The sequence below is a fragment of the Ranitomeya imitator genome, chromosome 3 (assembly GCF_032444005.1).
Source record: "Ranitomeya imitator isolate aRanImi1 chromosome 3, aRanImi1.pri, whole genome shotgun sequence".
NCBI classification, from domain to species: domain Eukaryota; kingdom Metazoa; phylum Chordata; class Amphibia; order Anura; family Dendrobatidae; genus Ranitomeya; species Ranitomeya imitator.
Window position 1 is genome coordinate 490,934,302 of NC_091284.1, and position 15,996 is coordinate 490,950,297.

General features: G+C 40.9%; 1 protein-coding gene across 1 annotated transcript in view; it reads left to right on the top strand.

Moving 5' to 3' along the window:
* The window catches only part of TMEM182 (transmembrane protein 182), a 72,945-nt gene extending 65,241 nt beyond the window's left edge, over nt 1-7,704 (top strand). Inside the window, exon 5 of the mRNA XM_069757629.1 lies at nt 2,775-7,704. Coding sequence (XP_069613730.1) covers nt 2,775-2,998 — 224 coding nt within the window. The 3' untranslated portion in view covers nt 2,999-7,704. The remainder of the gene's footprint in view (nt 1-2,774) is intronic.
* The last annotated feature ends 8,292 nt before the right edge of the window (nt 7,705-15,996 follow it).

Consider the following 15,996-nt stretch of genomic DNA (forward strand, 5'->3'; position numbering starts at 1 on the left):
GACAAACACTAGAAATTCCTGCATGTTTTGTGGCTGTCTAACAGCCGTGAAATATGCGGGTGCAGGGACTCGAGCATGTCACTCGACCACTTGCGATACTTGGTGCATACCCGGGCACCCTAGGCAAACTCGAGTAACGAGCACTTGTGCTCATCACTTGTTACAATGCTAAAGTATAGAACCTATAGGACTGAGTGTTGCCATTATGCTCTGCACAGAAAAGTTTTCAGTGGGCATAAGGCTTTAGGACATGTGAAAGTATTGGCACCCCTTTCACTGCAGGAAGGCGACCAATGTCTTCATCCAAACCATGAGTATGCTACTTATTTCTATGCATTGTGCACAGAAAAGCAGAAGTTTTGCTCCAATGAATGACAGCAAACTGCAAATCCGTATTGAAATTGTGTGTCAATTTGGACTACTGCTGTGGAAATTACCTGTAGGGTATGTGCACATGTGAACAGAAATGTTGTTTTGATATCAGTGGCGCATTTTTGATGCATTTGTGAGCAGAGTCTGGGCAGAATCGGCCTGAAGAAGACACTGTGCGCACATACGCAAAGTGTGATTGCAATTTTTAAGGTATAATAATAAGTCAATTTTTACAGATGACGAAAAGAACTGTTGGGTTGAAGAGAGGGAAAAAAAATACTCCATTGTAAAGGACAGTAAAAGAGGATAGGTGTTTTATTGAGTTTACTCTTATTATTTTCTGATTTATTTGTTCTACCTTCATTTTATAACTTGTTGTTTTTTGTGATCTTATACTGAACAGAAGCGCTTGTCTTGAATATTTCCTTAACTTACCAATGTCACCACGTGCATTACAGACTCATAAAATATAAATGCCTTGAAACTAAACAGAGCAGAAAGTGACACATTGATTTGAAAACTGAGGACTTAAAGTTCACTCTGATTACTTTATTAAAGTCTTTAACATTTCATGAAAGATCATTAATGAATTATCTGTTTACATCTTAGGCCTTTTTAATCAAATGTCAACATCTTTTTGGGGTCTCAGCTCATTAGACATGTTTCCACTAGCGATGGCTTGACAGGAAGAAGACCTTTGCTGTTAGTGATGTATTTTTTATTTATTTTTTTCTTAAGGAAACTTGCAAATACATATGAAAAGAAAATTTACTTAAAAGCCATTCTAATTAAAGATTTCTACCCCCCCCCCCCCACACACACACACACAAAATATTTTACACTTCCTCTGTAATGTCTGTTCAAAACATACAGTTGATTGCTTTCTTCTAAATATCAATTTTAATTAATAGTGATGGAATTAAACTTCAAGAATATTGTATCAAAGAGTTGTTTACGGACACATTCATATTTATGTGCTTCATAACACAAATATGACTAAACACACATTTTGTCTGCTAGCGGCACGCTTAGATACTCTATTCTTTTCATGTTTGAGATTTATTGTATAAATGCAGTTTATCATCCGACTATATTGTTTTCTAATATAACTTAACTTTCAGTTGGGATTTCTAGAAACCCTTCCCAGCAATCTGCAGAACAATATCAAACAATCTCTGGACACTATTTCTGTAATAGTAGAAATTACAGGTATATTTGATAATGTAATGTGACATCCTACAGTGACATCTTTACAACCCTCACCGAAGATGTCATCCATCTTTCAGACCCATGAATGGTAAATCTATCCTGTTATACAGGCTATAAATCAATGCATATCCATGTACTTTAGAGGCCTAGAAATGTTTGACGACATCTAACGTCAAGTTCCTACAAGCATTCAAATGATTGGAGCAGTATAGCTACCGTATGTGTGTAGCTCCGTGTTTTTGACCATACACAGTCACAGTCATGCTATTGCATGTAATATTCTGGTCCATAAAATGGACCAGTTCATTGCATACTGAGATTATTTGGCCCGTGTGAAAAATCTCTCATGTGCCCTAGTATATACAAGCTCGGACTGGCCCACAGGAGAACAGGAGAAAATCCTCCGGTAGGCCCCTATGAAGGAGTACTAATGAGTGGTGCTTTATACTTGATTTACAATTTGCAGAAATAGGTGCAATCTAATCATTCATCAAACAAGCTAGCCAAATTAAGATTACAAAAGTAAATTTGTGTACTAGGGTCAGGTTATTTTTGCATGTAGCTGAACAGTGGGCCCCAAGAATCAATCAATGTTACTGGGGCGCCTTTGTCAACCCAGTTCGACACTGAGCACACAGGCTACATCTCTAATGGACTGCACACTGAGACCACATCGAACACAGAGAGAAATATGTGAAAAAAATCACATGCCCATGATCTGGCATTTTTGATGGCAAGAATAGCATAGCTTGCTGCTTGTTTCGTCCAGTCAAAAGTCCAGAAATCGTATTAAAGAAAAAATGCAGCCAGCTCACCTGAATTGGATCATGTGATGTGGGAGCATGGAAGTCCGTTCTGACCAAAACGTATAAATCCAAGGAAAAGGTGATTTTCCAGCTCCAGTTGAAAATGTGAACTTTATTGTAGAAAAAAAGAAAATGTAAAAACATAATTTCATATGGATTCCATGATTATAATTGTGTAGAGCAATTACGCGTTTCAGATGCTGCCCTACATCCTCTATCAGACCTCTGAGTGTAGTTTTAAAATCAACGTGTCACAATATTTTTCATAACTTTTTTAATAATCATATGTACAACCACTTGCATGTGAAAGACTATGCTCACCCAATAACCAAAGAACATACCCGAGAATATATTACAAAATAACTCAGCTCCATTTTTTTTTTCCAGGTATCTTTTTCACTTTTGTGGTGGTGATGCATGTCATCTGGGTCCAGAGCGTGTCCGATGTGAGGGGGTACCAGGACATGAAACAAGAGGATTGCCCAGGATTCACTGTGGACATTCGCTATGGCTGGTCCTTCATGCTGGCACCATTTGGAATATTTTTTTCTCTGTTGGCAGGAATGCTATTTCTCTTAGTCGGGCATACTATTGTTGTCCATACAAAATAGCCTGATCATGTTAGGACTTCTCCAAGGTTTCAGATATAAATATCTTCACAGTTTCTGCTATCTTTTATAAGAGAGGACCCAATCATTTGCAATTTCGGAAGTACATTTCCTAGAAGTTTTTATGTGCATTTGTCAATTGGTACTGTACTTTGTTTAGTCACTTCCAACTTTATTTGTTGTCTGCCTAAGACCAAATATCACAGTAGGTAAAGGGAACCTGTCACCTGCAAAAATGCTATTAACCTGCAGATCTGGGCTTAATGTGCAGGTTAATAGCGTTACTAACCTGACCTAGCCAAACTCTGTGAAGGAGAAAATAACTTTACTCTCGCCAGCAGCATTTAGTTTCAGTCACGGTGGCGGCACCGGCACTGGTTCAGTCACCGCACGAGTATATAGAGTGACGGCAACCCGGCCCTGACTGACACTGGCTATGCATTAGGGCCGGATGTCAGTCCGGGTCGGGGGCGCGGTTACAGCCGCCTCTCTGTATACTCAGAGCAATGACTAAACCAGCACTGGGGTCGCCCCCTTGACTGAAACCAATTGCTGCCGAGGAGAATAAGGTTAATTTTCCCACCAGCGACATGCAGGTGCCGTGCAGGTTAGTACCGCTATTATCCTGCAGATTAACCCCATATCTGCAGGTTTACAGCATGTTTGCTGGTGACAGGTTTGCTTTAAGTGCTCATTGTATATTAGCTAAGTTACAGAATGTAGCATTGAAATGTGTCTAATGCATTATAGGGAAAGAGGAGAGGATGTAGGATGTAATTTCATCCTCTCATCTGCTGCTTGTTCTCAGACCATCATTCACGTAGATCTAGTTTTCTGTGCTTTAAATAGAATACAGTTGTTCACTTGGTTTCAATGCCAGCAGTCATGATTCACGTATATAGTGCTTCTCTGCCAGATTGTCCAGAGCATTTTCGTAGCTGCAATACAATATGGGGCATTCTTGTTATTAGTAGTTAAAGCAATAACAGTACGTGTCATTAAATATATGTCTAGCTGATGTATATCACAAGTGCATTTCTACATTTTGAGTCATATTTACAAGGAATATTGTTTTATGATAGTTACAAAAGTGGTAGTAGACTAGATGGGGACGTTAACTATTAAAGTGTACTTCCATAGACATACTATGCGCAGCTACCGGATTGTGCACTAGAATGTTTTTTTTTTAGTCACTTGCTTTTGTGATTTTTTTTTTTAGAAGCACCGACCAGCCATTGTCTCCTATGTTTCCATCCACAAAACTGTACAGTACAATCACATTGCATTGACACATATGACACTGGAGATGAAAACTTAGGAAACAGCATGGGTCGTGCCGCTCTTAAGGGCTGAATCTGTAAAAAACTGTTTTAGAAAAAGCTGTTACTGTACAACCTAATGTAGTCATTTTTCTGCATAGCAAGAGGTACATTTTATTGTATGCTTTTCTCACAAATGTGTGTCTAAGCAATGCAACGAAGGTGGATACAGCAGATGAAAGAAGTATTGCACATGTCAACAATAATCTAACTAAATATATTTCTAAAGGTGTTATTGACATAAAATTATGAAATTCTCACCAGATGTCAATAACAACCCATCCAATCCACACAGGCAAAGAAATCAAACCATAGATGTCCATAAATTAAGTTATACGTAAGAATGAGAAATGACACAGGAAAAAAGTATTGAACAAGCTTACTGAAATGTAATTAATACTTTGTACAAAAGTCTTTGTTGGTAATGACAACTTGAAGACACCTCCTATATGGAGAAACTAGTCGCATGCATTGCTCAGGTGTGATTTTGCCCCATTTTTACACACAAGCACTCTTCAAATCCTAAAGGTTCTGTGGGCTCCTTCTATGAACTCTGAGCTTTATTTCCTTCCATAAATTTTCTATTGTCTATTTATGTTCATCATCCTGGTAGATGGCAGAAGATTTTTATCAAGAATATATTGGTAGATTTGCCATTCATTCTTCCTTCCTTCAATCATATGAAGTTTGTCAGTGCTGTATGCTGGAAAACAGCCCCACACCTTTATGTTCCTACCGCCAAACTTCGCCATTGATACGGTGTTTTTGAGGTGGTATGCAGTGCCTTTTGGCCTCCAAACATGGTGTGTGTTATGACATTGAAAGAGTTCAAGTTTGGTCTCATTTCACCAGACTTTATTCTCCCCGTATTTCAGAGGCTTGTCTAAATGTTGTTGAACAAAGTGTAAATGTGCTCGAACATGCTTTTTATTTAGCAATGGAATCTTGCGTGGTGAGCGTGCATACAGGCAATGAAGGTTGAGTGCATTACTTATAGTTTCTTTGAAATAATTGTACCTGCTAATTCCAGGTCTTTCTGTATCCACAGGTTGTCCTTAGCTTTTGGACAACTTTTCTGATAATTCTTTTCATTCTTCTGTCTGAAATCTTGCAGGGAGCACTTGGTTGTGACTGGTTTATGGAGATATAATGTTCTTTCCTTTGCGGATTATGGCCCCAACAGTGCTCACTGGAACCTTCAGGAGTTTAGAAATCCTTCTGTAACCAGTGCTATCAGCATGTTTTGCAACAGTTGGTGTCATGACTTTCTATGGCTTTATGCACCTCTCTTTCTTCATGTGTACATGAAAGAATGAATGGGGCTATGTATCGTGAGATTTTGAGTGCAAACCTCCTTCCATCAGCAAGGGCATTGAAGATGAAACGTGGCTGGGTCTTTCAACATGACAATGATCCAAAGCACACCGCCAGGGCAACAAATGAGTGGCTTCGTAAGAAGCATTTCAAGGTCCTGGAGTGGCCTAGCCAGTCTCCAGATCTCAACCCTATAGAAAACCTTTGGAAGGAGTTGAAAGTCCGTGTTGCCAAGCGAAAAGCCAAAAACATCACTGCTCTAGAGGAGATCTGCATGGAGGAATGGGCCAACATACCAACAACAGTGTGTGGCAACCTTGTGAAGACTTACAGAAAACGTTTGACCTCTGTCATTGCCAACAAAGGATATATTACAAAGTATTGAGATGAAATTTTGTTTCTGACCAAATACTTATTTTCCACCATAAAATGCAAAAAAAATGATAAAAAACAGACAATGTGATTTTCTGGATTTATTTTTCTCAGTTTGTCTCCCATAGTTGAGGTCTACCTATGATGTAAATTACAGACGCCTCTCATCTTTTTAAGTGGTGGAACTTGCACCATTGCTGATTGACTAAATACTTTTTTGCCCCACTGTATGCACAGCAATGTAAAATTGTCTTGCTGTGCATATGTTCGGTGTTTTGTTACTTCTTTTAACAGTTTCAAGGTTCGGAGGCAGTTAAAGAAGGAGCGTGTTCATTCCTTGTGCGGCATCTGCTAGCAAGGCGCTCTCTAGCTGTAGCCCAAATTACAGAACAAAGATGCCAGTGGCCAATCTGCTGCAAAAAAGATGCCAACACTGCTAGTTAGGTCACTTCAGGCAAAAAACCGCAGACTTTTCCATGTAGTGGCTTCGCCTAGGAAACTTTGGCGGGTCTAGCATGTGCTCGCACTCTTATTTGGGCTTTACATGCTTTTTTTTGTTTCTCAAATATGCACATATTATTTATTTTCTTGGCATAAGGTATTATGAGAGTTAATATCTCGTACAACTATCTAAGTTTATATAGAAAATGCCCATGTCTTGACACACGTTTTTCATAAGATCCTCTATGCTATGTAGAATTATATACAGGACATAGCAGTCGTTTACTGCACGCTCAATAACCATATGCAGGTTTACTCCAAAATGCATGTTTTCCCCATACCATGTCAAAGTTTTCTACCAGCAAAGTACCACTAATACTAAAATGAACCATAAACTAAGCTTGTGCTCACAGTCAAAAACTGTGATAGTGCTCAGCATCTGCAATTGTTCCTAAAAAAAAGGGCATACGTCAGCAGGTTTTTGCTATTCAATGTGAGAGCACCTTGATGTAGTGAAAGAGACCCCGATTCCAGTCATGTGTCACTTACTAGGCTGTGTTTTCTATTTCAATATAATCATTAAAAAATTATCACTACAGGACAAACTGCCTTGAGCAGCTCTCTTTCGCTATACATTGTGCACAAAAAGCTGCCAATAAGAGAAAACTGTGCTTTTATCACAACTAATGTAAACTAAGTGATACATCGCTTACATCTCATTTACATATAAGAAAAAAATTGAATTTATCTGGAATAATACATCGGATCAAATATGTCAAGGAAAAGTATTATTTTATTCCACTTCCTATGCCCTGCATGCCCATATAGACGGCTTAGGAGGGTTTTTCCTAGTCACAGATTCCTTTTAGTGGGAAATTCTAACCTGGTTGGACAACGTGATTTGTGTTTCATTGTAATTATCTCCACCTTCAGTACACTGCTAAATCATGTTTTAGCTAAATCTTTCTCTTTAAAGAGTATAAAACATGGTCAATCGATGCAAATGAGCCTCTATGCCAATTCGTAGAAACACTGAGTTGATATCAACTATGCACAGAGGTCTTAAATAATCTGTCATCTACAATATACATAAATATACATGTGTATTGTATTCTGCAGAAGAATAATGAATGTCATTTCATTTCTGGTGAATGTAACAAATACTGTATTCAGATTGCTTACATTTTTTTCTAAAAGTATTTTATTTTTGCAGTGGATTATATATTTACTATAATAAATATACTTTGTATTGCTTGAATGATATCTATAGCCTCAAAGCTGCTTAAATAGTTCTCTAATGAAAGTCAGAGTCAGGGCTTGTTCAGACGAGTGTATTACACGGACTAGTGCTGTCGCAATAAGAATCGGATGATGTGATTTAATATTACTGATCAGATGACAGTTTTTCACATGGCTGAAATGTCCTTGTGAAAAAAATTGCAACAAGTACTATCAAGTCTTGGATAAGACTCGACCAGTCATGTCTATGGGTGCTCAAAAAATAATCCCATCTGGATCATCTGTGTAACATCCAATTTTTACAGATACATTGCTATCATTGACCTAGGATACAGTATTTGATCACATATATTTTAACCCCTTAACCCCCAAGGGTGGTTTGCACGTTAATGACCGGGCCAATTTTTGCAATTCTGACCACTGTCCCTTTATGAGGTTATAACTCTGGAACGCTTCAACGGATCCCAGTGATTCTGACATTGTTTTCTCGTGACATATTGTACTTCATGATAGTGGTAAAATTTATTTGATATTACCTGTGTTTATTTGTGAAAAAAGGGTTAAAAGTTGACCAGCAATTTCTCATTTTTATAACACCATTTTTTTTAGGGACCACATCACATTTGAAGTCACTTTGAGGGGTCTATATGATAGTAAATACCCAAGTCTGACACCATACTGAAAACTGCACATCTCAAGGTGCTCAAAACCACTTTCTAGAAGTTTATCAACCCTTCAGGTGTTTCACAGGAATTTTTGGAATTTTAAAAAAAAATGAACATTTAACTTTTTTTCACAAAAATGTACTTCAGCTCCAATTTGTTTTATTTTACCAAGGGTAACAGGAGAAATTGGACCCCAAAAGTTGTTGTAAAATTTGTCCTGAGTACGCTGATACCCCATATGTGGGGGTAAACCACTGTTTGTGTGCATGGCAGACCTCGGAAGGGAAGGAGCGCCATTTGACTTTCAATGCAAAATTGACTGGAATTGAGATAGGACACCATGTCGAGTTTGGAGAGCCCCTGATGTGCCTAAACATTGAAACCCCCCACATGTGACATCATTTTGGAAAGAAGACCCCTTAAGGAACTTATCTAGATGTGTTGTGAAAACTTTGAACCTCCAAGTGTTTCACTACAGTTTATAACGCAGAGCTGTGAAAATAAAAATTCTTTTTTTTTTGACAAAAATTATATTTTAGCCCCCAGTTTTGTGTTTTCCCAAGGGTATCAGGAGAAATTGGACCCCAAAAGTTGTTGTCCAATTTACGCTGAGTATGCTGATACCCAATATGTGGGGAGAACTACCGTTTGGGTGCATGGCAGAGCTCGGAAGGGAAGGAGCACTGTTTTGAAATGCAGACTTAGATGGATTGGTCTGCTGGTGTCACGTTGCATTTGCAGAGCCCCTGATGTACCTAAACAGTAGAATCCCCCCACAAGGGACCCCATATTGGAAACTATATTCCCAAGGAACTTGTCTAGATGTGTTGTGAGAACTTTGCACCCCCAAATGTTTCACTACAGCTTATAACGCAGAGCCGTGAAAATAAAAATTCTTTTTTTTTCCCACAAAAATTATATTTTAGCTTCCAGTTTTGTATTTTTCCAAGGGTAACAGGAGAAATTGGACTCCAAAAGTTGTTGTCCAATTTGTCTCGAGTACGCTGATACCCCATATGTGGGGGGGAACCACCGTTTGGGCGCATGGCAGAGTTCGGAAAGGAAGGAGCACCATTTTGGAATGCAGACTTAGATGTATTGGTCTGCAGGCGTCACGTTGCATTTGCAGAGCCCCTGATGCACCTAAACAGTAAAAAAACCCCACAAGGGACACCATATTAGAAACACATGCAAATATGTTTTGGTAAACCCCTGTTTGGGTGCACAGGAGAGCTGGGAAGAGAAGGTGTTAGTGCTAGCGGAACGCACCAAATAATTAGGAAGATGGTATAAGGTGCGTTCGCAGCCTGGGGTCCACCGTGCAGAGATGGAACCTGCTGTTGAGTAATGACGGACTATATGGCGGTATAATGTGGATGCACACACGGGTTAGCTTCACCCGGTATGAAGGAAGTGAACCCTGTTGTGTCACATGGCCGCAGTACCGCACAAAGAGCGCAAGCAGAGAGTCACAGAACTCTGCCCCAAGACTGAGGGAAAGAGTTCCTCTAGACCTCTTGCGCTCGACACCGCTACTGGGGTGTCAGAGTAAACGGAAACAATAATTAAATGCACAAGAGTGCGTGCAGTGCCGCTCTGGCAGACGCCACTAACCACCCAGACTTGGGTCAGGAAAACGCTCTATTAGCGCACAGCGCTGTACTGGCGGTCAATGCAATAGGACGCAGTATCGTGTGTTAGGTGCAGATAGCACAGTCGGGCGCTAGATAGCAAGCATCCACCATTCACGAGCAGTCAACAACACTAGGAAGAGGGATGATTAATGAGTGACTTTCACACATCTACACACACACGTTTTCAAGTATACACTAGTGCATGGCCGAGCGGCCATGCAAACCTTTTATAGCAGCAGTGCTACAGGACCTTTCAGATGGTCCAATAAGAGCCGCAACAGGACATGAGCATGTGACCCCCGACCTCCAATGGGAGGTCATCCCATGGGCATGCTCAGTATGGGAAAAGCAGGACTTAGTCCCAGAAAGACCTGCTCACTGCTGATCAGTGCTGGCTACAAAGGCAGAGCCTGGAAGGGCAGCAGTAACCAGTCACACAGTATCAGCTTGAGCCAGACGCTGGGACTGACGTCTCCACTGACCAGGCTCTACTGTGACTAGAGAAGAATGGGAGACTGCAGCGGAGATGGTTCGAGATTCTCCCTCTGCATAGGCGGGAACTCGACACCTAACAGAAGGAGCACTGTTTTACAGTGCAGAATTGGCAGGAATTGAGATCGGACGCCATGTCGCGTTTGGAGAGCCCCTGATGTGCCTAAACAGTGGAAACCCCCCATTCTAACTGAAACCCTAACCCAAACATACCCCTAACCCTAATCCCTACCATAACCCTAACCCTAATCCCAACCGTAAATGTAATCGAAACCCTAACTTTAGCCCCAACCCTAACTTTAGCCCCAACCCTAACTTTAGCCCCAACCCTAACCCTAACTTTAGCCCCAACCCTAACCCTAACCTGAGCCCAAACCCTAACCCTAACTTTAGCCCCAACCCTAACCCTAACTTTAGCCCCAACCCTAACCCTAACTCCAACCCTAACTGTAGCCATAACCCTAACTTTAGCCCCAACCCTAACCCTAACTTTAGCCCCAACCCTAACCCTAATGGGAAAATGGAAATAAATACATTTTTTTAAAATTTTATTATTTTTCCCTAACTAAGGGGGTGATGAAGGGGGGTTTGATTTACTTTTATAACGGGTTTTTTAGCGGATTTTTATGATTGGCAGCTGTCACACACTAAGACGCTTTTTTTTGCAAAAAATTGTTTTTGCTTCTCCACATTTTGAGAGTCATGCGAGGTCTTGTTTTTTGCAGGATAAGTTGACGTTTTTATTGGTACTATTTTCGGGCACGTGACATTTTTTGATCGCTTTTTATTCCGATTTTTGTGAGGTAAAAGTAAAAAAACAGCTATTCATGAACTTTTTTTGGGGTGGCGCTTATACCGTTCCACGTTTGGTAAAATTGATAAAGCAGTTTTATTCTTTGGGTCAGAACGATTACATCATATCATTTTTTTATGTTTTGGTGCTTTTATACGATAAAAACTATTTTACAGAAAAAATAATTATTTTTGCATCGCTTAATTCTGAGGACTATAACTTTTTTTTTTGTTGTTGATGATGCTGTATGGTGACTCGTTTTTTGCAGTTTTGCAGGACAAGATGACGCTTTCAGCAGTACCATAGTTATCTATATCCATCTTTTTGAACGCGTGTTATTCCACTTTTTGTTTGTAGGTATGATATTCAGGGGTGGATTAAGGGTAGCCAGGGCCCCGGGCTGTTCAGACACTGTGGGCCCCCCGGTCATGTGACGGGGTCATGTGAGGTGGGTCATGTGACGGGGGTCATGTTATACCTGAACCAGATTATTCCAGAAAAATGGCCGGGCCCTACTCTACTGTAACCTATAAAATATTTGTTAAAATATGCAATACAATTTAGGTATATTTTGATTTATTTTTCAATTTTTAAAATGACCAATATCACATACAAGGAACAAATACCATCGCACCATGACCAGACACCATATTACAACCACAGTGATCAAATTATATCACATACAAGGAATAAATGCCAGACCACATATTACCACCAGTGACCGAATAATATCACATACAAGGAACAAATACCGCTACACCATGCCAAGACCACATATTACCACCACTTGGTGACCAAATAGCACATACAAGGGACAAATACCGCAACACCATTTCCAGACCACATATTACCACCACATAGTGACTGAATACTACAATACTGACAGTAATAAAAAAATAAAAAACAAAATACTGTCACCATAAGTGCCAGTATTCACAGGAGATCTGTAATTAGTATGCAGTGTCTGTGTAGAGGTTATACAGCGATCACTGGCAACATTATACACAGGAGCTCTGTATATAGTTTACAGTGTATAGTGTCAGTGTATAGGTAACACTGACTCACCAGTGACGTCTCTAGGTGAAGTCCTTCATCTGTCATCCAGCACAGACCGCCATCATTTCTTCCAGCCAGGGCTCGTTTGTTGTTTCTGCAGGAAATAACAGTTATCTCGAGCTCCGCTTACAGAACACATTACTTAATTTTTCCCAATTTCAACATTACACCGCATGAAGAAAAAAAGGTGATATAGTGTCACTCTGCACAGTAACAGGACCGCCCCCCCATTTAAAACAGTATACTCAAAAAATAGAATAAATACACCACTGCAGTAATAATATCCCTTAATTAGCCCCTACAGAAATAATATTCCCCATCCTGGCCCCGTGTATCTCATTCCTGGCTCCTGCAATATGTTCTCGCATCCTGCCCTCTTGAGTATCCATTCTACCCCATATGATTTCCCCATCCTGCCCCATCTGTCTCCATCCTGTCCCATGAAAGTGTGTTCAACAATCTGCCCCAGTGTGGCCAGCATATTATCCCCAGTGTGTCCAGCATATTACCCCCAGTGTGTCCAGCATATTACCCCCACACAGTGTGTCCAGCAATCTGCCCCAGTATATCCAGCATATTACCACCAGTGTGTCCACCAATCTGCCCCAGTATGTCCAGCATTGCCCCCAGTGTGTCCTGTCCAGCAATATGCCCCAGTATGTCCAATTTTCCAGCATTGCCCACAGTTTGTTCAGCAATCTGCCCCAGTGTGTCCAGAAATCATCTGCCCCAGACTGTGTCCTCCAGCATTGCCCCAGTGTCTCCAGCAATCATCTGCCCCAGACTGTGTCCTCCAGCATTGCCCCAGTGTCTCCTGCATTGCCCCAGTGTGTCCAGCAATCATCTGCCCCAGTCCCCAGACTGTGTCCTCCAGCATTGCCCCAGTGTCTCCTGCATTGCCCCAGTGTGTCCAGCAATCATCTCATCTGCCCCAGACTGTGTCCTCCAGCATTGCCCCAGTGTCTCCTGCATTGCCCCAGTGTGTCCAGCAATCATCTGCCCCAGTCCCCAGACTGTGTCCTCCAGCATTGCCCCAGTGTCTCCTGCATTGCCCCAGTGTGTCCAGCAATCATCTGCCCCAGTCCCCAGACTGTGTCCTCCAGCATCATTGCCCCAGTGTGTCCAGCAATCATCTGCCCTAGTCCCCAGACTGTGTCCTCCAGCATCATTGCCCCAGTGTGTCCAGCAATCAGACTGTCTCAGACTGTGTCCTGCTCCCAGCATTGCCCCCAGTGTGTACAGCAATCTGCCCCAGTGTCTGACTCCTCCACCATTAGGTTATATAAAAAAAAAAAATTCTCCTCACCTGCCCAGTGATCCAGGCGGCGAGCTCCCTCCAGCAGCGAGCACTCGCCAGCGACTGACAATAACATAGTAACATAGTATCATAGTTAGTAAGGCCGAAAAAAGACATTTGTCCATCCAGTTCAGCCTATATTCCATCATAATAAATCCCCAGATCTACGTCCTTCTACAGAACCTAATTGTATGATACAATATTGTTCTGCTCCAGGAAGACATCCAGGCCTCTCTTGAACCCCTCGACTGAGTTCGCCATCACCACCTCCTCAGGCAAGCAATTCCAGATTCTCACTGCCCTAACAGTAAAGAATCCTCTTCTCTGTTGGTGGAAAAACCTTCTCTCCTCCAGACGCAAAGAATGCCCCCTTGTGCCCGTCACCTTCCTTGGTATAAACAGATCCTCAGCGAGATATTTGTATTGTCCCCTTATATACTTATACATGGCTATTAGATCGCCCCTCAGTCGTCTTTTTTCTAGACTAAATAATCCTAATTTCGCTAATCTATCTGTGTATTGTAGTTCTCCCATCCCCTTTATTAATTTTGTTGCCCTCCTTTGTACTCTCTCTAGTTCCATTATATCCTTCCTGAGCACCGGTGCCCAAAACTGGACACAGTACTCCATGTGCGGTCTAACTAGGGATTTGTACAGAGGCAGTATAATGCTCTCATCATGTGTATCCAGACCTCTTTTAATGCACCCCATGATCCTGTTTGCCTTGGCAGCTGCTGCCTGGCACTGGCTGCTCCAGGTAAGTTTATCATTAACTAGGATCCCCAAGTCCTTCTCCCTGTCAGATTTACCCAGTGGTTTCCCATTCAGTGTGTAATGGTGATATTGATTCCTTCTTCCCATGTGTATAACCTTACATTTATCATTGTTAAACCTCATCTGCCACCTTTCAGCCCAAGTTTCCAACTTATCCAGATCCATCTGAAGCAGAATACTATCTTCTCTTGTATTAACTGCTTTACATAGTTTTGTATCATCTGCAAATATCGATATTTTACTGTGTAAACCTTCTACCAGATCATTAATGAATATGTTGAAGAGAACAGGTCCCAATACTGACCCCTGCGGTACCCCACTGGTCACAGCGACCCAGTTAGAGACTATACCATTTATAACCACCCTCTGCTTTCTATCACTAAGCCAGTTACTAACCCATTTACACACATTTTCCCCCAGACCAAGCATTCTCATTTTGTGTACCAACCTCTTCTGCGGCACGGTATCAAACGCTTTGGAAAAATCAAGATATACCACGTCCAATGACTCACCGTGGTCCAGCCTATAGCTTACCTCTTCATAAAAACTGATTAGATTGGTTTGACAGGAGCGATTTCTCATAAACCCATGCTGATATGGAGTTAAACAGTTATTCTCATTGAGATAATCCAGAATAACATCCCCCAGAAACCCTTCAAATATTTTACCAACAATAGAGGTTAGACTTACTGGCCTATAATTTCCAGGTTCACTTTTAGAGCCCTTTTTGAATATTGGCACCACATTTGCTATGCGCCAATCCTGCGGAACAGACCCTGTCGCTATAGAGTCCCTAAAAATAAGAAATAATGGTTTATCTATTACATTACTTAGTTCTCTTTGTACTCGTGGGTGTATGCCATCAGGACCCAGAGATTTATCTATTTTAATCTTATTTAGCCGGTTTCGCACCTCTTCTTGGGTTGGATTGGTGACCCTTAATATAGGGTTTTCATTGTTTCTTGGGATTTCACCTAGCATTTCATTTTCCACCGTGAATACCGTGGAGAAGAAGGTGTTTAATATGTTAGCTTTTTCCTCGTCATCTACAACCATTCTTTCCTCACTATTTTTTAAGGGGCCTACATTTTCAGTTTTTATTCTTTTACTATTGATATAATTGAAGAACAGTTTGGGATTAGTTTTACTCTCCTTAGCAATGTGCTTCTCTGTTTCCTTTTTGGCAGCTTTAATTAGTTTTTTAGATAAAGTATTTTTCTCCCTATAGTTTTTTAGAGCTTCAATGGTGCCATCCTGCTTTAGTAGTGCAAATGCTTTCTTTTTACTGTTAATTGCCTGTCTTACTTCTTTGTTTAGCCACATTGGGTTTTTCCTATTTCTAGTCCTTTTATTCCCACAAGGTATAAACCGCTTACACTGCCTATTTAGGATGTTCTTAAACATTTCCCATTTATTATCTGTATTCTTATTTCTGAGGATATTGTCCCAGTCTACCAGATTAAGGGCATCTCTAAGCTGGTCAAACTTTGCCTTCCTAAAGTTCAGTGTTTTTGTGACTCCCTGACAAGTCCCCCTAGTGAAAGACAGGTGAAACTGTACAATATTGTGGTCGCTATTTCCTAGATGCCCGACCACCTGCAGATT